Raw genomic sequence first — 21,652 nt, forward strand, 5'->3', positions numbered from 1 at the left:
TTTATTCCTGTAACACCATGTTTTCATCTATGGGAATAATGACATACAAAATTTTGAAACTATTTATCTGGAAGATTCAGTATTGTGTTCTGCTGATCATTCTTTTTGTGTTATAATCTGAACTAGGGTAGAGAATATATCAAATTCCTACTTCCCTTGGACAGGAAGGTATGAAGAGATTTGGGGTTTTTTTTGCTGTATTAATCTATCTTTATTTCTGTTTTAATGCAGACTCAAGAATGAACAATCCGTCAGAAACCAGTAAACCATCAATGGAGAGTGGGGATGGGAACACAGGTAAGAAATGATTAATTGGTGCACAGATATTTTCTGGTGGAATTAAATGGATATTAAAAGCAAAATTTCTTTAACAGTTTATAGGAATTTAAAAAACAAACAAACACAGAACAAAAAACTACCAAATAAACAAAAAACCAAACCAAAGAAACAAAAAAACCCCAAACAAAACCACACCCCACCCCTACTGTTTTTAGGGACTTGGGAACACTTTTGTGTTGTCATTAACTCTACTGTATGCAGGGCACTATTCACACATACTGTATCAGAGCACTACCCACACTTTGTATATAAGATTCTCCTTCCCCACTTTCTCTATCTGTAATATTTCTGATATTACGGAAGGTCTGGTGGCACTAGCTCTCCATGAGTAGTCTCACTTTTTCCTGGCAGAACAAACCTTCGGCACCTCTAACTTAGTAATTTATTTTTGGGTTGAAATTTTCCCTGGCAGATGTGGGCCACTGGCTCATCTTGTTTCCATTTTAGGTTTCATTCAAGCTCTCACAACAGTTCTCAAGAACAAGGCAAAGGGAGAAAGCATCATTGCTCAACATTTAAAAAAAAAAAACAAAAACAAAAACCACGTTAGCCAGCTTTTCTGTAATTTCTTCATGTGTTAGAACAGAACCTTGACATTTGGCTGGGGAAGAATAGCCTTTGTGTCAGGGCCAGCATGCCTTTTGGCGCATCCTTAAGATGTGGCCAAATTTTAAGCCATTGAAGAAGCTTGTTAAGCCATTGTAACTCAATCATGCTATCTCATGCTTTAATTCCTTTCTGGAGATAATTTAATGTTCATTTTGGAAGCAAGAGAAATGACAATTCTGAATGGAAAGTAAATAGTTTAACCTAACTCAGAATCTTTTCGAAGCTCAGAATAGCATTTGGGAAGAGAAAATTTTAATGAGAAGGAACTTGTTCTTCTTGCTTTGAGAGAAGTCTAGTTACCTTGTATGAGGAAAATTATTTTTCCTCCTCTTGGTTCAATAATACGAGTTTTATTTTAAACTCTGGAGTTGTGATGAAATTAACAATTTACTTCATTTTATGCTGCTGTCTCCTCATTCTTTGTGCAAGGCTTTAATACAGCTAAGAGTGACTGAATGTTCCTGATACTGATCCGAGCGGCTGGATGTTTTCTGCCAATGCACGGGGTCAGTCAAAAGGAATTCTGCTCACTTATTAATGTGTGTTTTGTTACTGTCATCTCAGTTTTTATAATTTCTGTTGTATTTGTTATAGGAGAGGTATCAATTCTTTTTATGTACAAAAATGATTTATTATGTATCTAATACTGGTTTAGGATGATATAAAACATTATTTCAAAAAACATATGGGCTGTAAATATTTCATAATCATAAACAGCATCAAGAGAACAATGGTTTTAAATATCCCTATAGAATCCTTGTAGCTGGAGGGTGTGTGTAAACTTCTGAGAAAATTCAGACTTCCTGCTCTGTATGACCACAGTTCCCTGCAGTTCCTCTTTCTCCAAAGAGTGCATTCCCAATGCGCTTCTTTAAATATAGCTTTAAGTAGCAGTTTTAGCTAAACTGAGCTGTTACAGAGGAGGACTTGGTTTATTCAAAGGTAGTCCGTTATCACCGAAGTATTGCATCTGCTTCAGCAGAACCCTGGCTCTGTTCTCCTAGGCAAATACTTCATCAGCGTGAAGGTGATGGTCACGGTATAAAGAAATTGATGGATTGTAAAGCTGCATGTAGGTGCTTTCATCGCAAAAAGGGATACGTTGTCTGTATTTTTTTATACTCTAATACTAAGGTTAGTTGTTACAAAAGTTTGACTCTTAACTGGTGTTTGGACCTTTTGCAAACATTGCTTCTGTAGTTTAAATGTTCCCAGTCATTCCTTTCGGTTTTGTTTCCTGACTTTTTAAACTAAAATAATATAGAATTTTTGTGGACCCTTTGTTCTGCAGTCATTGTTTTGTTTTTAAATGTAGTGCTCATAAAACACTAGAGGTAGTGATTAATGGCAATTGTGACGTTCTTTGGGGGCTCAAGCATCAGTTGCATTAGTCAACTGGCAGATGTTAAACCCTGAAAGGAATACTCACAGAATGTAATTTTAGGCTTCTGATCAGGGTACTTAGATTATGCTTCTGGGCTCTGGGCATACTTAGTGAAGTCAGCTTTCAGCTCGGATGCTAAGGAACTGGAAGTGCCATTGATTGTCTGGGGAGCATAGGCTCTGAAGCAAAATGCATGAAGGTGATTTTTATAAACACTCAGAGTTCTTATTTTTGCAACTTTCTGTATCTGTCTATTTTCCAGTGACATTTGTAAATCACTTGAGTCTGTTGTGTAAGCACTACTAGTCTATCTTTTGAACCTCAGTGGATATTTGTTGGGGTCATTCCCATTTTAAACTGTAGTAAGCTGATGCAACGTGAAAATTTTAAGAGAAATTACTGTAGGGCATGGAATTTACATGTGGCAGAGCTAGTGTTCTCAGGAAAAAAAAAAACGATTGACACTGGTAAAGATGACTTAACATCAGTAGTTCTCTGAGCTAACAGCTAAGTTTCATGGAAGTTAACAAATTAGGGTTTTGTATTTCTAATTCTGACTATTTAGGGAACGTAGTAAAGTCCCCTGAATACATTGGTCACAATAAAATGCCAGAAACAGATTTTAACTTTAAAATTTTTGTGCTAACTGGACTCCCCTTTTAAGCATCTGAAAAAGCAACCCGTATTTCAGACGAATTAACAACAACAAAAGTCTTTGAGTACAAGAGTTCTTGGATGGCTCTTTTCGTAAGAACATGAATTGATCAACTGGTTATCAGTATTGCAGAATTACACAAATCTTTTCCAACCTTCAGTTGTGGGTGGACAGTCTACTTAGTAGCTACTGGAAAAAAGAGAAGAAAGATGAGCATCTTACAGTAAATGGATAGCCCTTTTGGTTTCCTTTTTATAGGTTGCAGCATAAAATTTTCCAAAACAACTCAATCTTGTTTGTTTGTTTAATGCATATTCTTTTTTAAAAGCTGTGTGAAAGCCAAGGTTATAATGTCTATGAAAACTGTAGTATTATGACATGCATTGACATAGCAGCAAAATAATAATTTTCGTAAGTGTAGTATTTGGAAGGATTCTAAGGATTCTTGTTTGCATTGCTTCATTTCCAGAGATTGATTTTTCCAGTTTCCATCAGAAGAGAGTCTACAGGAGAGTGGGAGAGGGACCATGAAATATTCTCTAACTGCTAAAATTCTGGGCAAATACCAATGCTAAACTTATTAGTAATGTGGACAAGGAATCAACAATTTCTGAGTATTGGGGATCTCTCTCTCTCTCAATGCATGCACGCAGAGAGAGATATGGGGAAACGTACTGCTGGTGCAGTACATCTGGAAGATGTCTCCCAGAGCACAAGTTAGTTTTGAAATCTTCCTTCCCCTTGTTTGCCTTCCCTTCTGGAGTCCTTTCTTGCACCTTAATCCACATCTCCCCAGACCTGTAGTTTCTCACTCCTCTTCCTTTCTTATGCAGTTTGTAAACTCAGACTAAAGTCTGATGGTTATGATCTTGGATTTTGAGAGTATGTTCTTCTCCTGACTGCAGGTGCACCGTTACTTTCCTGCTCCATTTTGTCATGCCTTTACCCTCTGCAGGTACAATTCCAAGACAGCATAAACTAATCCACATTCAGGGTGTCCTGGTACTTAGTGTTCTGTTCCTTTCCCTGGAGTGGCACTGAGTGAGATGGTTCAAAGATTTGATTTGGTTGAAAATTAACTGCACTTAGTATTAGTCTTCATCCAAACCAACTCCGTGAAGTAGCTAACCACATGGCTGAATTTATGCCAGAATTTAAACGTGCTTAAGTTGCATTGGACTTGGGCTGTACGGGTGAAATTTCATCCTACAGCTTGATTCAGTCTTAATAACTTAGTGGGGGCGGGCGAGGCTCATTTCCCTACTACCACATCTCTGACCTCCCCTGCTTTGCATTATCTGCTGCTTGCTGGGCCCTAAGGTAAGTTAATTCATCTCACATAACTGGCAGAAAACTAACTTGGCCAAAAGAAAAACGGAACAGTTCACATGAATATTTTTCTACTCAATTAAAAAGGTGAATTGGCTTACTACTGTATCCATGAACTACCAGAAGGGGCAGGACAGGGACAATGTAGTTGGAACCAAGAAGAAAGGGGAGGTGGGAGATGGAGAGTTCCCACACCTGTTTTTTTGGTGTTGGTGAGCTGTTAGATCAGCTCCAGCACTTAATGGGAGCTGGGATGGAGATGGAAAAGACATAAATACTTGGGACTGTTAAAATCACAACACTTGTGATTGCATCTGCCATGTCTATTAATCACCATGGGGTTTTTGCATTTAACTCTTATCTTGAGCAGAAATGGCATTCTGGTCCTTTCATGTCCTTACAATGTGCTGACCTTCTGCTTCTGACAGCTCCATTTTCCAGTCTCCTTATCAGATTTCTTGGATTCCACAGGAGTGGTGTCACATCCTTATGAGCACCTTAAGAGCAAGGCCTCTCATATGCTGGACTCAAAGTTCATTTTCCCTGCTGTTCTTCAAAAGATGTAGGCATCCTGTGAAAAATGCAAGCAACCTGGGTAGCATTCCTTCCAAAAATAAGGCTGCATCCGGAGGGGAAGGGACACTGTACTTCCAAATACCAAAGAAAACTTAAGATGCAAGTAGAACAGAGAGTTAACAGGTGTGGCTTGGGTTTTTTTGCTCTGAGTTTGGTTTGGGAGGCGTGGGGAGAGGGAGTTGGAGTCCTTCAAGGTTGAATTTAAAGAAAATGTTGTTTTCTCTCAGTACCTGTCTAAACTGTTTTTTGGAACCAATGGAGATTTTAAGCTCAGTCTTGGAACGTGCTTTCTTCAAAACTATCAGTCCTAGGAGGCTCATCTCAAATTTCCATATTAAGAGTCATCAGAAGTGCTAATTGGAGCATTTCTTCTGCGCACATGCACAGCAGTGCTCTTTTAATATGATACTGTGATTTGAGGCTCTATTTGGAAGATAGTTAATTAGAACAGCTTCACCTATTTGTTTAAGGTGAGGCTTCCAGCTAGTCCTCTCAGAAATGGATAATTTTTTTGATGCCTGCAAGTTTCCAGTTGGAATGAGGAATATCTGCCTTATAGTAGGTTTTCTTATCTGTATTTTTTTCCCTACTTGGGGGTCTCTGATCACAGGTTGAAAACTGATTCAAAGCATCTTCTTAAATGGGGAGGTGGTAGATTGTTTCCTTTGAATTACAGTAGCTGTTTGTCAGGAATTATTTTTATATATTTACCCAATCATCTTCCCACTCCCTTTGGCCTTCTCCATTGAGCAAATTCTGCAGTTTACTGGAAAGAATGAAAATAGATGAGATTCTTCTAGCTCTTTCCAGCAGACCTTCTTATCTACCTTTCTCTGGAGAAATGCAAGCAAGTTGCATTCATTCAAGATCCATTCAGACCAATGATAGTCCTCCCATTCACTTTGGGTTGGAATTTTAGACTCATTAAGCAAAATAATTTTACATAGTTTAAAATTCAAATATTTTTAAAATGTCTGTGGATCTTTGGCTACACAGATGTCTCTTAAGTCTGTAAACCCTGGCCCAAAGCATAGAATTAAAAACTTGAGAGTAGACCAACTGTTCCTGCACAGGACCTCCACCAAAGATGCATCAAAGGGCTTAGGTATACCTTAGATAGTCAAGCTTTCTAGCACCTATCTACACTGTATCTGTATTTAATTGAACAGTGACTCCATCTTTGGAAATTTTATCTGTGTAAGCTGTTAAATAGCAATGTAAAATATCAGATAGTGTATTTTACTAATCAAATTTTACGCTTGCTTGCTTTTGCAGATGTTTCTAAGGAATAGCAAACCCCTGTTGTTGTTTAACAACCGTGACTCTCTTTTGCTTTAGTGGATAACCGAGATTTTTTATGGCGCAAAATGTAGCTGATGGAAGGAATTTTGAAGTAGGAGTTAGTTGAACACCTGTCCATCGGCACTGAACGAAATATGATTGTCATGAAGAGTAAACATGCAGTCTAAAGCTGATTTTACTTCATTTCAGCCATGCCATTTTTAAGATTGCGTCATCTGTTCTAGAAATTTCACGCAGCGTGATACACTTCAGAGTCTCCCTTCTTGTTAGCCACTGTAGGTAGTATTACCCAACATACAAAACCAGTTGCTGATAATCCCTGATGTTGATTTTATCATCTACCCACAGAATGATTCTTAAAAGTTTGTAGTTATAGCTCCTCTTGGCAGAAGAGAATTCTGTGGTAGTTTCTTGTGGAAAAAATGTGGGGTTTTTTTTGGTGGTGGGTTTTTTTGTTGTTGTTTTTTGTTTGGTTGGTTTTTTCCTCCTCACAACCAGATTATTTGGGGATAGTTTGGGGGTTTTCATGTCTTCCGAGCTGTTTAGGAAGAAGACAACAAAAATGTAGAAAAATAATCAGGTTTTAGTTATATGAAAGTAGGTGAGAGCAAAAGCAAGCTCAGGCAGTTATGTAATGAGCGCTCTGCACAAATATTCATGGAAATGTTGAGGTATCTTTTATCGGAAGAAAAAAAAGCCCATAACTGCTACGTATATACGGTACTTCTGTTTTTGTAAAGTATTCTTTTACCTGTCTTTAATGAAAGGTGACTTTATATGAACCTTGTTCTTGCCACTTTCTGAACTTGAAGATAGTCTTCAGCTGCTGGATAGAGAGCGCATGGAGAATGGAGACACAGTTTAACCTTAGCAGCATGCACTTGGTTCTCAAACCATGGTAGAGAATGATGGGGTAATAGTGGACATAGTGTAGGTAGGGTGATACAAGTGAAAGAAAATATGATGTTGATTTTGTTCAGCTGACAAATGCTGTATTACCGAAGTCTGGAAGTGACACTGCTTCCCCACCCTCCCTTTCAGTAAAACACTTCAATTCTTACTACTCTCGGAGTATTTTTCTACCACATAGTATTGAGGGAATAGCAGGAGACTTAGGAATATTAATTCTTACTCCATTTCATAAAAGTAATAACTAATAGTTCTTAGTATCTCTCTTTCTCCAGGCACGCAAACAAATGGCCTGGACTTTCAAAAGCAGCCTGTGCCTGTCGGAGGAGCAATCTCTACAGCCCAGGCCCAGGCCTTCCTTGGGCACCTTCATCAGGTAAGAGAAGACGCATTTCAAAGTAGGGGAGACTCGGGCAGGTATGAATGCAGCTGCTCTTGTATGTTCTATGTTCTATGTTCTCTCTTTCTGTGAATGATGGGTAGTCATGTAAAGGAACATATGGGTAGACCACATGCTTAAATAGCTTGGGTGAGAAGAAGTTCTTATTGTGGCACTCACTTCATTGCATTAGGCTGCAGAATACATCGAGGTAGGGTGAGGCCTATTTGAGGGAACTAGAAAGCCCTTTTCTGTGGACTTGAGAAGGCCTAAAGTATTCATTTGTTTTGTTTTGGTTTGGTTTGGTTTTTTAAACCTTAATGGAGATACCAAATTGAAAGGCAAGGTAAAATCTTTTTGGTAAAGGATTGTATTGGCCCAACAGTTGCCAAGGTTCTGAAACTGTCACTACCTAGTTAAGAAACCAGAAGTGGTGTTGAATGGTAGTCAGCACTATGCGTCAATCTTTCAAGCTCTTACACATTAACTAGAAATATAAAGTGATTGTACTTACTAAGCATATATGGTTTGTGAGTTTTTAAATTTTTTTTTTTAAGTTATTTCAAGGACCTGTTTGTCAGATGATATTCAGGCTTCTACTACTGTCCCTCTGTTCTGCTGCTGCTGTGTTTAGGGAATCAAAGCTGAACTTCAGATGTAGGCTGAAGCAAAATGGGGCATCCTGAGGTGGAGAGAAGTATAAGGGGCATTTTTTTGTAGTTTTTTGTCTGCTCACACTTGATGTATGAAAACAAATGTCCTAATTTCTCTCCCTTCCTCAGCACCAAATTTAAACTTTAAAATACTGTACCTAATTGGCTGACCTTGAATGTTGGAGGTCTGAGGTTGCACAGTTATTGTGGTATAATTGACGTACTGAAGCTTTTATGCCCTCTTTTAAGAGCTCTGAACTGCCATTTTATTGTATGGAACATTCCACACGACTTGTCACATAACCCAATCTACTAGGAAAATTGTAATTATATAGGACCTAGGGAGTGCCAGTGTTTGAATTGGCTGAACCAATAGGCTGTTGTAGGCTGCCTTTATGTGGAGAGCTGACTGGTTTTCATGGGTTGTCAGTATGTGTTTAACACTGAGACAGATACAGCTGTTCTGCAGAATTTTGTGTGGTTTTTTTAGTCTTCGTTTTGTTATATAGATTGATCCAGGACAGTAATTATATTTAGCACAGTGCTTTATCTTGCTTTGGAAATGTATTTATTTAAACAGTTGTCAGGATCTTTATAACTTCGTGTTTGATACAGTGTGATTCATTTCTTGAAACTCTGGTTCAAAGGAAAATCTCAGCTATTCTTTTATGCACCTGCAGGTGTGTGGGTATCTATTGTCAAACTGTCCTTTTCTAGTGTGGCTGCTGTTAGTGGGATGTTATTCAGCCTTAACACACGGTGCTTTCCTCCAGACTAATACAAAATATTAGGTTGTAGGCAACATTCAGGAACAGTTTAATTTCTAATTAGAAAATGTTCGTTGTGTGGTGGAAGGGATGTCCAAATTGCATTCAAAGAGATTTTCAGGAATGCGCTGGCTGTACCTGAGTGAGACACATTTGTAGTCTTTTATGTGTTTTTTTTATTATTATGTAATTTTTGAAGTGTTATTTCTGAGTATATTTTTTGGATGGCAGGCTATTATTGTTTAGATTATTCTCTGCTGTTAATTCATGTTAAAAGCTCAGATTACATGAACTGTGTCAAACTATATTTTGCTTGTAATGAGGAGGAGCTTTTCTGGGGGTGTTAGCTTAGATGTAAAACATGCTTGGTAAGTCTAGTCCCTTCATCTAGAGCGGTAGGAAATATTTCCATGGTGACTCTTAAGGGTTGCCTGTTGGAATATTCAGTTATTAATTTCATGTACTGCAATTTAAATTGAAACTCTCTTTCCTGTGCTTGCAGATATGTAGACTCTCTTTTGTGATGTATATTATTGGACACATCTTTTTATAAATGCAAGAGTGCTGTATTTTGCTATGCTTTATTGTATTCTTATGTGTTGCCTGGTTTTCAAATGAGCAGTAGTTTTCAAACATGGCCAGAGATGGAATTCACTACAGGCTGTAACTCTGACTTTTGAAAGTGTTGGTAATTAATTACATAGCATTCCTTCTTTATAGTAGGAGTGGTGGCAGAAACAAGGCGAGACTGATTAAAACTGTCCTCAATAAATGAAAATTTGGCACTTGTTGTACAGAGAAGATCCTTATTAGAGATAAAATAACACTCCTTAAAAATCTCACTTTCTGAAGCATCAGCGTTTCTTCACTGCTAACCCACAAGAACTTCTTTGGACCTGTTAATCACAAACATTGAATTCAAGTTTTGAGTATACAGCCTTTGTAAAGTGTCTCCAGTCCTCTGTATTGCGATCATCTTTTAAGTGGCTGAGGACTGCAAATACTTGAATGGGTTGATTTGAGGAAGAGTGTTTATGCTGGCGGGTTTGTGCTATGCAGGTGATTGCTCCTCTGTCGTATAAGGAAGCGGGTGAATGCATTGTACGTATTTGGGTAAGACCCATTCCGAAATACTAGAAGGATGATGATGAGTAGAGCTTAACGTCCTCCCCTGAAGCCTGGATTTTTTTAACAGGAATAGGAATAGTTAGCCTGTCCATCCCAAAATGCTCTGTTTCAACTCCATTTCATGATAATGTCTAGATTCCTAGGCAGGAATATGTTCAGCAAGAGGTAGACAAATAAGACTGTGGAAGAGTCTTAGAGATTTTTTTCCAGCCTGGAGCACAACCCCTATTTCACTGATTCAGGTGTTAGAGGGGTGTGCATTGTTCTTGGGGGAGTTTTTGTTGGGGTGCGGGTGGGGAGGTTGTTATTTTTACATTGTTAAAGTTTTCTGTATTCTGGATTCTATATTATTTCATTTCCATTTTTGCACTGTGTTGTAGGTCCAGCTCGCTGGAACAAGTTTACAGGCTGCTGCTCAGTCCTTAAATGTACAGGTACAGACAGTTTCCTTCTGCTGCTTGTCCTTCTCTCGTTCCAAACAGCATTATGGTCCCATTAGAGATAGTTTTTAGCCTAGGATATGTTATTCTCTTTCATTCTGACTGGTTTTGCAAGTGATAGGTATGAAGGAGTAACAATTTTATAACTAAATCAGCATTCAGAAACTGGAGTTTAAAACATACAATGATTGTAATTTTATGCTGAATTTCAGTCAGGTGTTGTATCGTGAAAACTATAAAACTCCAGGAATATTTCATGTTCTTCCATTTATTCACTTATTTTAAACATAGTAAGTATTACTTTGCAATTTGTCCTTACTTCTGGTAGCTGAATATAGGAGTATAATGCAACATTAACTATGTAATGTGGCTAGTGTAGATTACCTGTGTAAATAACACATAGTGATTTCAAAATAAGTCAGAGTAACTGTTGTTTAATAATATACGTGAGACAACAAAGCTTTCAAACTTTTTTATGATGCTGAACACTTAGCATCAGTTAATGTGCCACTTCCTCTCAGTACTATATTAAGGGGAAAAAGGGATGGATTTTATTGAAAACTGGTTTCAGTATTGCTTGTTATTAAAGAATGTAGGTAGTGCATTACATGAAATGCAATGGAATATGGACCCACTTATACATAATAACAATTTGGAAAGAAGAGGAGGTATAGTGACCTTCCTTTCTAAGAGGAAGGAGGCAGAAAATTGCCTTGGTTGCCATGGTAAACTTCCATCCCTGAGAGAGATGTTGGCAAACAGGCTGTATCTCCAGTGCAGAATGTTTACAGTCCTGCGCTGTAATTATCGCTCAATGACTGGCAGAATTAATCAGAGCCTTTATGTTAATTAGCCTGCTCTGCAGTCCCCAAAACAGGTGGTGGAAAATATGCAAATCTATGCAGAATTTTAATGTTCTGCATAACCAGTTTTAATTATAATGAAACTCTCTCCCCCTCTTCATGCACTTGCATTTCCTCCCTCGTGTCTTCACAATTTCATCTGTTTAAAAAAACCCCAAAAACTAAAACCGCACACACAAAAAAAATCAAAACCCCGCAAGTCTTTTAAAATAAAGCAGCTTTCAATTAAATAAATGCTAAACTTTGATTATTTAAAAGCACTGTATATATTATGTATTTTGCTGTAGGTAGATAAACATGTGAGGATTTCTCAAACCAGTTCCATATAAGCCAACAGTATGATGACTTAGAGGTGCAGGATGCAGATATACAAAACACAATCTCCTTTTCCTCGTTCCATTGTTAAGGATTTTAGGCAATGAATAATTTTAACAACCTTTTCTTTCTTTATGGTGAAAGGTAGTGTCAGCTTCAGTTGCGTTGCGTAAAATGAAATGAGACCTGAAAATAATGTCAAAGAGTTATAGAAGACCTGAGAGTCTTTTTGTTTTGTTTAAACTGCGTTACCTACAGACATGTTTGAGCAATCGTAGCTGAGATGGTGGGCATATAGAGCCATTGCTTAAACACACTCTTAAAATAAACCCAAGGGCTTCTTGTATGCAGATGAAAGATTTTTATTGTGCAGTGTTGAGATGGCACTGTTATACATTAACATGTGTTTTACACTATAAAGAGTTGTATTTTTTTTTTCGACTAGTCTAAATCTAATGAAGAATCTGGGGACTCTCAGCAGCCAAGCCAGCCTTCCCAGCAGCCTTCAGTGCAGGCGGCCATACCCCAGACCCAGCTCATGCTGGCCGGAGGACAGATCACTGGGGTAAGATTTACTCAAGTATACTGCAAGTATACCCAAGTATACCCAATATACCCAAGTATACTCCTGTCCAGCAAATGATGGCAGTATCTATGGCAGTCCCTGTAGAACTGCCAGTGAAGGTTACTGTCATTTCCTTTAACATAGGAAGAAACTTTGAGTGAAAGAGAGGACAGAAAATATCTTCCTATAAAAAAGCAGACTTAAATCTTTGTTTTTTGTTGCAAAGTATTTGCTTCCAAAAAGAAGAAAAATCTTTCGCTCTGTTCTCAGTATCCGTCTTGACTTCGCAATAAAATTAAAACCTGGTGTGTGTACAAATAAGAAAGTCACTGATGTCGTGAAGAGGAATTTTTTTTTTTTTTGCAAGATTAAAAATGAGGCATGGGAGCATGAGACTAAATCTTATCGGATAGCTGGGTGAAGAACAAAAATGATGGGAACTGCTAACACTAATTCTTCCTCAAACACATTTCTTTTTAAGTAACTATATTAGTGCTTGCCTTAAGCCTATTCAACCCTTCTGTTTTAACCTACCAATTTTAAGGTTTTTTTAATTGCAAGGCTTTGGGAGTAATTATGGAATAACTGTTGTTTTAGGATTACTGGTGTTTCTGAATTGTTGTAAATGCTTCCAGTCATTTAAAAACAAGCAAGTTTTGTGAATGGGCTAGTTTGGTTAGAGTTTGCTTCCACGTAATCAGCTTTGCAGTTTTAAGAATTTGGATGTTAATAAAGAATTTAGAGCAGTTGCTCTGACAACGTATTTATGATTTGAAGTATTAGGTTAGATCATCTTTACACTTGAATGAAATGATGTCTTAATTTCACGTTAAGTTGTTAAATCTTCTCATATGCTAGTGTGTAAATAAATATCCTGTTTAGTTTTTGGTTAATTACATTTGGAAGTTTTAAAAGTGAAACTGTTTTAATACGTTATTATAACCCAGCATATTTTATTATTTTTCTCATTCTCAAAAAAATATTGGTTTGTTTTAATTTAAAATTGTCTGCAGTAGTGAAACATTCAGAACTCCAGGCCTATGCAGATATGGATTGTAGTAAATATGGGCATCAAGATTCATTTACATGTAAAGGGGAGACTGCTGCCACCTGTTTAACAGAGATAATGTGTGTTTGGGAAAGGGAAGGGATGTAAAGTTGCCAACTCTATTCTATTTAAAAAAAAAAAAAAAGCAGATGGGGAGACTAGGAGAGAAACAAATGGAGCTCATGTTCTTTACTTATATCTTAGGGCATAATGGAAATGATGGAATATGGCAGGGATTCATGCTAATGTGAAGCAGCTGGGGTGTTATCAGTTTGTTCAGTAGCCATAGCCAGCGTTCCTGCTTCTCATTCATCTGGCTAATCACTTGCTGTTCTGCTGGGTGTAAATTTCCTTTCAAATCCTGGCAATACTGATTCTTTTCTTTTGCTTGCTACTTAATTACCTTTTTCCTGAACCTCCTGGTGGAGTTGTGAAGAAAACTTAGGAGTAAAGTTAGGTTCTGTAGGTTCCAGTAAGTGCAAATGTTTGTGTTCGTGCGGTTTGGTTTATGTCAGGTCTGTGGTAGGTTGGTTCCTACACTGTGTTGAGTAGCCAGCTGTCCTTACTTAAGGCCAGAGTCATTGGCTAGTTAATGGCTGAACCATAGTAATAGTTCTAGGAATGTCTGGTTAATATAACTAGTAATGAGCTAGCTAATGACTTTGTAGCTGAAGTGGCTCTTTCCATTATTAATGGCTGTGTTTTCTAATTATTTATAGCTCACGTTGACGCCAGCCCAGCAACAGTTATTGCTACAACAGGCGCAGGCACAGTTGCTGGCGGCTGCAGTGCAGCATTCAGCCAGTCAGCAGCACAGCGCTGCTGGTGCCACCATCTCGGCCTCTGCTGCAACGCCGATGACGCAGATCCCTCTATCTCAGCCAATACAGATTGCACAGGTGAGCCTTGAGGCTTGAGAGGGTGGAAAATAAAGAGGTTTGACTAATTGCCTCATTCAAATAATATTTTTATTCCTTATTCAGTGAGTTTCTAGAGTCCTTGAGTACTGTTAGTCTTTCCTCATGCATCCTTAGCTGATGAGGTTGAAGTTGATAGTTTTAGCAAAGAATGCATACCAGCTGCTCATCTGTTCCACTGGGCTTCTGAGTTTGTTCCAGAATCTGACCAGATGCTGTGTTTTCTGAATTTTGCTCCTTGTAGTTAGCTTGAGAAAGGAGAAAAGGGTATGGAAAGATGCGCCATAGAAATGACACTTGTCTAGACCTGCGTGGATGGGAAGGGATACCTACGTATCACAAAGGATGCTTGTTAGATCCAAACAGCAAAATGATAGAGCTGAAGAAAGGGAGTTTGACTTGACACATTTGTGTGCTATTTTGGCTTGGTGCTTAATGGTTAGAGTTCAGTGACAAAGAATGGGCACTCGGGCGTGTCTAGAGAAAAACTTGCCAGAATGAGTCTGGTGTCAGAATTTGTCCAGTTTTATGGTCTGCTGCTAAAGACCTGTTAATTCTTAATTCTGAAGAGTTGCTTGCTGAGGAAGTTCTGCTTACTAGGAGAAGCAAAGATCCTCCTGGGTCTTCTAGAAGTGGCTTAATTCAGCGTGGAGAATGCAGCGCCACTGTCTATGCTTAGCATATGTAGTGTGGAAACTCCTTAGACTTCTGGAAAAGGATAACCAAATGTACAGCATAGGCATCTTGAGTACTACTAGTAGGTGATTGTGTTGTTGACGCTGAGGTCCATCTTTCCATAGATTAAGGTTCTCAGTACGTAATATTTCAGTTTGATTAGTCTAGCTGTGCAAAGTATGTTGGCTATGTAATCTCCAAAGTTGCTGCTTCTTAAGGTGAGCAGGTTCTTGAAGACTGTCTGACGCCTTCTATTCAGACTACTTTCACTTGCATTCAACTGGGATGAAGTGTCTAAAAAGTAAACATGAGGGCTGATTAAGTAAAAGAATGGTAATGTCACAATTATCTGTGAAGTCCATTGGTGAAATGTGCTATTGCTTTATTGTGCTAGTCCACGAGCTGAATAACATCCTTGTTGTGCTATCGTTTTTTATTAGCTGAAGTGGCAAACTTTGGTGGTGTTGGTCTAAAAGTTCTGACCTCTCTGGCTGTCCCTACAGAGGCCAGAGTGATGCCATCCCACATTTAAAAGGCCACAGAGCCTCTTAGTGCACTGTGATGAGTCATGTGACCAGATATTAATACTTCTTTTAGCAAAGGATCCCACTTCACTGTCGTGATCTGGAGATGACTCAAGGATGTAGCATTCAAGGAAACTCAACTCCCAAGACCATCTCCTAATTTTGTTAAGCCTTTGTCTGTAGCCAATAATACAGACAGATTTCAAGAAAAGAATGGGAAATGTCCTTGCCAAGGAAGTTGATGGTTAGCTTCTAACATCTCTCCATGCACCTTTCACAGAGTTCCCATTTGATATTATGAGAGTCTTTTAACCTAAATGTAAGTGATCCAGAGGTGTGTGCCTCTTGTCTTCCAGGTGTGCAGCTTAAGATAGCGAGGTTTGCTTTACTGAAGTGCAGAGCATTAAAATTTCATATTCATAAAATCTGTACCTTGAACTTTCTGGCTTTACATTTGTCAAATATGCCACCAAATCAGTGGATACTTTTGAAGGCATTGTTGTGCATGTGTGAGATGTTACTAATCCCGCTCTTCCAGTTCAGTGGGAAGCTATGAAAATGTGTGAAGCATTTATAATTACTAATTTAGTACTGAGTTTTTCTCCAGAACTTACAAAATCTTCAGAGAAGTGTTTGAGAAGAGTTGAAAAGATCAGGCATGTGGCATCACATAGGAGCTTCTGAAGTGAGCATTGCCTGGTTTGTGCATGTGATTGAGCTGAAGGCTCTATGAAAAATAGCATGTGATCATGTAGTTGCCACCATGTAATGTGTATTTGTAGCACAAGGGGAACAAATGAAAGTTTCACTTGTTTTCTGGCATTGCTAATTACTTAAATGTTTGACTTCACAATTAGTTTCTTTTAGGATAGTTTATTTTGGTATATAAATGTAGCTTGGTTGAATCTTGTTAGCCGCTTCTTATGATGAAAGTGCAGGCCGTAATTTGTGCAGATGTTGGATATAATTTGAGATAATTTATGGAAGACTTCTACTGTCTAGGTTTGTAGGTGGATAACACCATGCTTTTTGATCCATCTCGACAACGATTTATAAACAGTGCTCAGCTTTATTTGCATTGCTATTGTAAACATATAGCTGATTACACAAATAGCTGAATGTTTGTTTTAATTGATGATTTTTGAATAATTGATTAATTGGCAGGTCTCTGCAGCAGGGGGATTACCATATTTATTTTAATTAACTAATTGCACAAGCATGACTTCTTTAATCTGCACTGCAGTTAATATAAGGTGTCTGCTGCAGCAGTCTGGTAAGATGTTAGTGCTGCTGCTGGGCTGATGCTAAATTGTCACTAAAGAGTTGTACCAAGTTTTGGAGTTCTTTGTAAACTTTACTTGTTTTCAGGATCCATGATCAGTGTTTATATGATGGAAACCTCAAAATGACAGAGATGCTTAAGTTTGTACTGAAGTTGTAACTAGAGATAATGGCATCATATTTAGAACTTTAGATGATTTTTTTTAAAAACTGAACAACTTCCTCACATCAAAACATAGCAGATTATTCTGCTGAGGTAGGAGTTGGATTGGTTTGATCTTTCTAAATTTTTAGGCGGCAACAGAAGACATGCATGTTTCCCCAAAATTCTTTCCATCTCTTTCTGTGTGCTTGTGCTAGTATACTGATTTTACCACTGAGGAAAAAAAAGATCAGTATAGGAAAACACTGTCAGGGCTGTTCGCATGGTTGCTATTGGGAGATTTATTGTAATGCTACAATAAACTAAATAATAAAACTTTCCCCAGGTAGAAATAAAGTTGGATTTCAAATGAATTTGAGGGGCTGGTAGGGCTATTTAAGAGTGATTAGCCTTGGAGGTATCGTTTCCATTCTGCGTTACAGAATTATATTTCTGTATTTAAAAAAGACTCAGCTAAGAAACCATTTACCAAGGCAGATGCACAGAATAAGATTGCTTATACCAGTTATCCCTGAGGCCTCAATTTAAAGACAGTTTTCTCATATTAAAGTGTAAGAGCCTGATGATAAGAGCTGTCATGTCTTAGCTGGGTACCCTGTGTTATGAATACTATAGTCTTAAACAAAAAGCTCTCCTCCTTTGTTCTTAAAAATACACTGCCACTGTTTCTTTGTATTCTTTCTTGTATGTAACTCCATCTCCTGTGGTGCTTCTTCAAATCATCTGAGATCTACTTGGTCATCTGGTGGGGTTTCCTTCGTTTGCTTTTGGTGGGGGAGGTCCTCAACCTAGCTGTTTTTCTGCCCGTACTTTTTCCTTCAAAAATTTCTTCCCAACTCTTCCTTCTGTGTTTCTACTTTTTCTCTTATCCACCTCTATTTTCATCCTTCAGCGCCTCTTAATTTCTTTGAGGAGAGCCAGCGTTCACAGCCTTAATCAGCTTGCACTACTCTTTGTTTCTTCCTCTGTATCTAGTTCTCACATCCAATTCAGTATGAGCCCCTCTGTGCTGGTGGGTCTGCTCAATCTGCAAAGGTAATCAGTAGAGCATTGAAAATCAGTGAATAAATGAGTGGAGGTCCATGTCGTGTTGGGCTCAAGAAGTAAGAGTTTTTAGTAGCAGTTCCGACCAACATAACTGTGTGATATGAAGTCAGAAGAAACATGGAGTTCCTGGGAAAAACTGGAGCAATTATATCTCTCTTTTTTAGGAGGGAAATTGGCCTCGATTTCATAGGAATGGTTGCAGTACTTCTCAAATCTTCTGAAATCAAACAATACTATCAACTTTAAAAACACTCTGTTGCGCTGGGGGACACTTTTTAAAATTTTACTATTCTCTTATAAAATGGAAGTTTCCATTTCTTAAAGAGCATTGCTTGGTCAATTCGTCTGGTGTCTGTCTACCATATTATTACACTGCATGCTTTTGACTTAACATGACCAAGCTGCCTAAGTGATTGATGGCCAGCGACTTTGTAATGCAGGTTAAGTAGTTGTTTTCTTATAATGCATGTCTATGGTCTCATAAATCAATGGAGACCCTATTTTTTTTTTCCTCCCTAATCTTCCTTTCCACCCACTGACACTCTCCACCCCTCTTCCTCAGAATGAAATTGTTGCAACTTAAGTCTTAGTTTAACAGTTTTAAAATAACATAAGGTCATAGACGGGTAACTACATTCTGCAAATGGTTGTATTTTGTAAATAAAAAGTTATCCTTGTCAGTCTGTCTTGACTTTCCATCACAATCTCCATTACTGGCAGTTAATGGCCCTCACATCTGCTGGCTGAGCAGCTTGTGTGAGTGCTCAGTAACCTGCATCAGTTGAAATGTATGGGGGCTACTTTACTGGCCTTAAGAAGCAAGTCGTTGTTAGTCTGGCTCACTTAAACTCAAGTATGGTAGGAAGTAAGTTAAAATGAGCAGCTCCATTCAAGCAGCCAGACTGAGCACTAACTGGCATTGTTAACATCTTCTGACACAGTTGGACCCAGAAGAGGGTATCTGTCTGCAAACAGGTACCCCGGTATCTGAGTAATTTATCTGAAAGAGTTTTGAGAGGTTTTTTGCTTTGTTTGTTTGATTTGTTTAATGGGAGGTTCTAAGTGTGGGGAATATTTCAGGCTTTTATCCACCTGCTTGGTGGGTATTTTGAAACAGCTTCTCAGAAAGATGGAAGGATTCTACACATGTATATAGATAGTTTTCATAGATTACCTCTGTTATGTTGGCTGGCTTCACATTGTGCCTCAACTTTCAAATTTCAGTTACTCTTCAGTTACTTATTGTCCTGTTTGGAGAAGGTGAAAAGAAAAAGGCTAGTTTGGGGGGAGTATTTTTAAGCAGTTCTCTATGTTTTCATTCTCCAGCTAAACAGCAAGTTTAAGTATTTTTCTGGATGATTCAGTTTCTCAGAGATTAGCATTTACGTTGAGACCACTCATTTAATTATAGAAAATTAATAGTTCTGAACGGTTTAAATACATAAAAGTAGGGTTCTACAATAGTGCAGTGTTTTGGGTTATTCCTTTTAACTGTAATTATAGCTATGTCTACTAAGCTGATTGTAATTTGTTTCAGAACTAATCAAATATATTTATTTATTATTTGAGTTAGCTACTTCCCGAAATTTGACCTGAACAACCAGAGTGCAAACTAGGCATCTGTAATTTTTTGCTTTCCTGTTGCTGATTAGAATGGTAATTGCAGATTGTTGTTGTTATAAACAAAAATAGCTCCCAGCTAATATGCTTGATTTGTCAACAATGAATTTTGTAGCAGAGTTGCATCCTCAAAAAATAAGTCTGAGAAATCCAGGTGCTGATAAGTCTGAAGTGTTTGAAAACTTCTGCATTTTGGGGGGGAGGGAGATTGATGATTTTTTTTTTTTTTTTTTTTAAAGCAGAACAGTGCTGGAAATATTTTGCTGGATTATTTGGTAAACAAGTTTTGTTCGATTTTATGAAGGACAATGAAATTCAAATTGCCAGCTTAAAGGATATTCAGTAGCAGGACTGCTGTGTTTGACATCCACTTTTATCTCTAAATGTTAGAATGTAACTAGTTGATAGGAAATCTAGTTACCTTGGGAGTCATGGCTGACTTAAATGTCTAACATACAGCTCTTTCTTTCCCTTTTTCTTTCTTCTGTTTTTTCTTTTTTTTTTTTTTTTCCCCCTTCCCCTGTTTCCTTAAGGATTTGCAGCACTTGCAGCAGCTTCAGCAGCAGAATCTCAACCTGCAACAGTTTGTGTTGGTGCATCCAACAACCAACTTGCAGCCAGCACAGTTCATCATCTCACAAACACCGCAGGGGCAGCAGGGTAAGTGCTCCTTGCCAGAAAAGAAAAACATACATAGGTTCTTAGAGGAGAAGGTGAAACTGAGGTGGTTCACACACCTTCACTAACTGTTGATACTCCCTAGGAGAAATAACAGTATTGCAATTAGGAGACTCTAACAGGTTGTCCCTTTCTGGGTGTTAGACCTCAGCCTTGTCAAAGTTTGTGTAGCTTACTTCTCAAGGAGGATCAATCCAGAGATCATGTCATTTGAATCTTTGTTAACAACAATGCCTCTTGGGAAATACTGCAGCATCTGAATTTCTGGGTCAGGCTCTCAAGTCGGAAGCCTGCTGGGAAGAGAACTTGGAGAAGACAACTCTCCAGAACTCAAAGGCAGAATCCTAGGAGGTGGAGGCCTGGAGGGTGTGTGGGCTATCTGGATTACGTCAATGCTAAAAGGGTTACAAAATTCTAAGACTGGAAAAAGATTACAAAATCAAGAGTCCTTGTGGGAGACTAGAAAAGTCCTTAAGCCTAAAGAGGGTACAGTGAATTTTGTCATAAACTGAAATAATAATTACATCTTGGGAAAAGAGCTAGAATGCTTGATTTTGTACAACAACTCTTGGAAGTAATATTTTGGTGATACGCTGGGTGTGGCTTACATGCTAAAGGCAAACCAAGGCAGTGGTAGGTGGTAGTGTGCCAGACCAGTTAAGATGTTGCACAGGAACTTTGCTCTAAGAACTATGCATTCAAGTTACAATAATACATCACAGTACTGATTGCACCCCATTTGTTGATGCCCACAGAAGACTGCATTTAGCCATGGCCTCTTATGCTGATATACTCCAATGGTCTTTTTTTTCCCCCTTTCTCTTCTACATGAACTCTACTCAGTTGTTCAGGTCTGGTAATCCAAAGATTCTTGCTCAGAAGGCAAATCCTGTTATGCTTGAAGAGTCCTCCAGAAGCCTGGCTGTCCTATAAAGCAGCGCTTTGTACCTCATTTTCTTCTGTTCCTTTCAATTTTTTCATGCATCATTCCTCCTTATATACTATAGATACAGAACGGGCTTTGCATTATGCTGAAGCTCTCTCACTGAATGCTCTCACATTTGAATAAAGGGTTAGTCAGAATTAACTTTCGTTTAGTAGGACTTGATTTAGGAGAGCTTTTACACCAACACTGGTAGAAAATGGCTAAAAGACTATTCATGGAGGCATTTAGTGATGTACTAGTTTCTTAAAATGAAGCAGAACTTATAAGCTTAGAATATTCTTCTAGAAGAAATCAAACTTCACCAAAATTTAGTTCAAAGATTCTTTAAAATAGGCTTTTTTTTTTCAATAAATTCTTTTAAGGAAATAGCAAGCACAAAAGCATTGTTTTGAAAAACTCAATGGGATTAGTGTCTGCCTACATTTTTCAGCTAACTTCTGCTGGTTTTCTAAAATATCTCTGAAGATGCTTCACAAAAAAGGAAGCTAACAGAAGCAAATTATATTCATCTCTCAAAATGAATTGTTTGCATTATAGAAA

The 21,652-nt window shown here is 38.1% G+C and overlaps 1 protein-coding gene across 1 annotated transcript; it reads left to right on the plus strand.

Moving 5' to 3' along the window:
• Positions 1-231: 231 nt before the first annotated feature.
• On the plus strand, positions 232-20,201 carry LOC104075394 (POU domain, class 2, transcription factor 1-like; the record flags this gene model as incomplete). The annotated part of the gene is made up of 6 exons (XM_009575873.1): positions 232-297; positions 7,379-7,479; positions 10,411-10,464; positions 12,094-12,213; positions 13,981-14,160; positions 20,022-20,201. Coding segments are annotated over 6 exons (701 nt in total), but the record flags the coding sequence as incomplete, so codon positions are not given.
• Positions 20,202-21,652: the final 1,451 nt, after the last annotated feature.

The sequence above is a fragment of the Fulmarus glacialis genome, unplaced genomic scaffold (assembly GCF_000690835.1).
Source record: "Fulmarus glacialis isolate BGI_N327 unplaced genomic scaffold, ASM69083v1 scaffold28874, whole genome shotgun sequence".
NCBI classification, from domain to species: Eukaryota; Metazoa; Chordata; class Aves; order Procellariiformes; family Procellariidae; genus Fulmarus; species Fulmarus glacialis.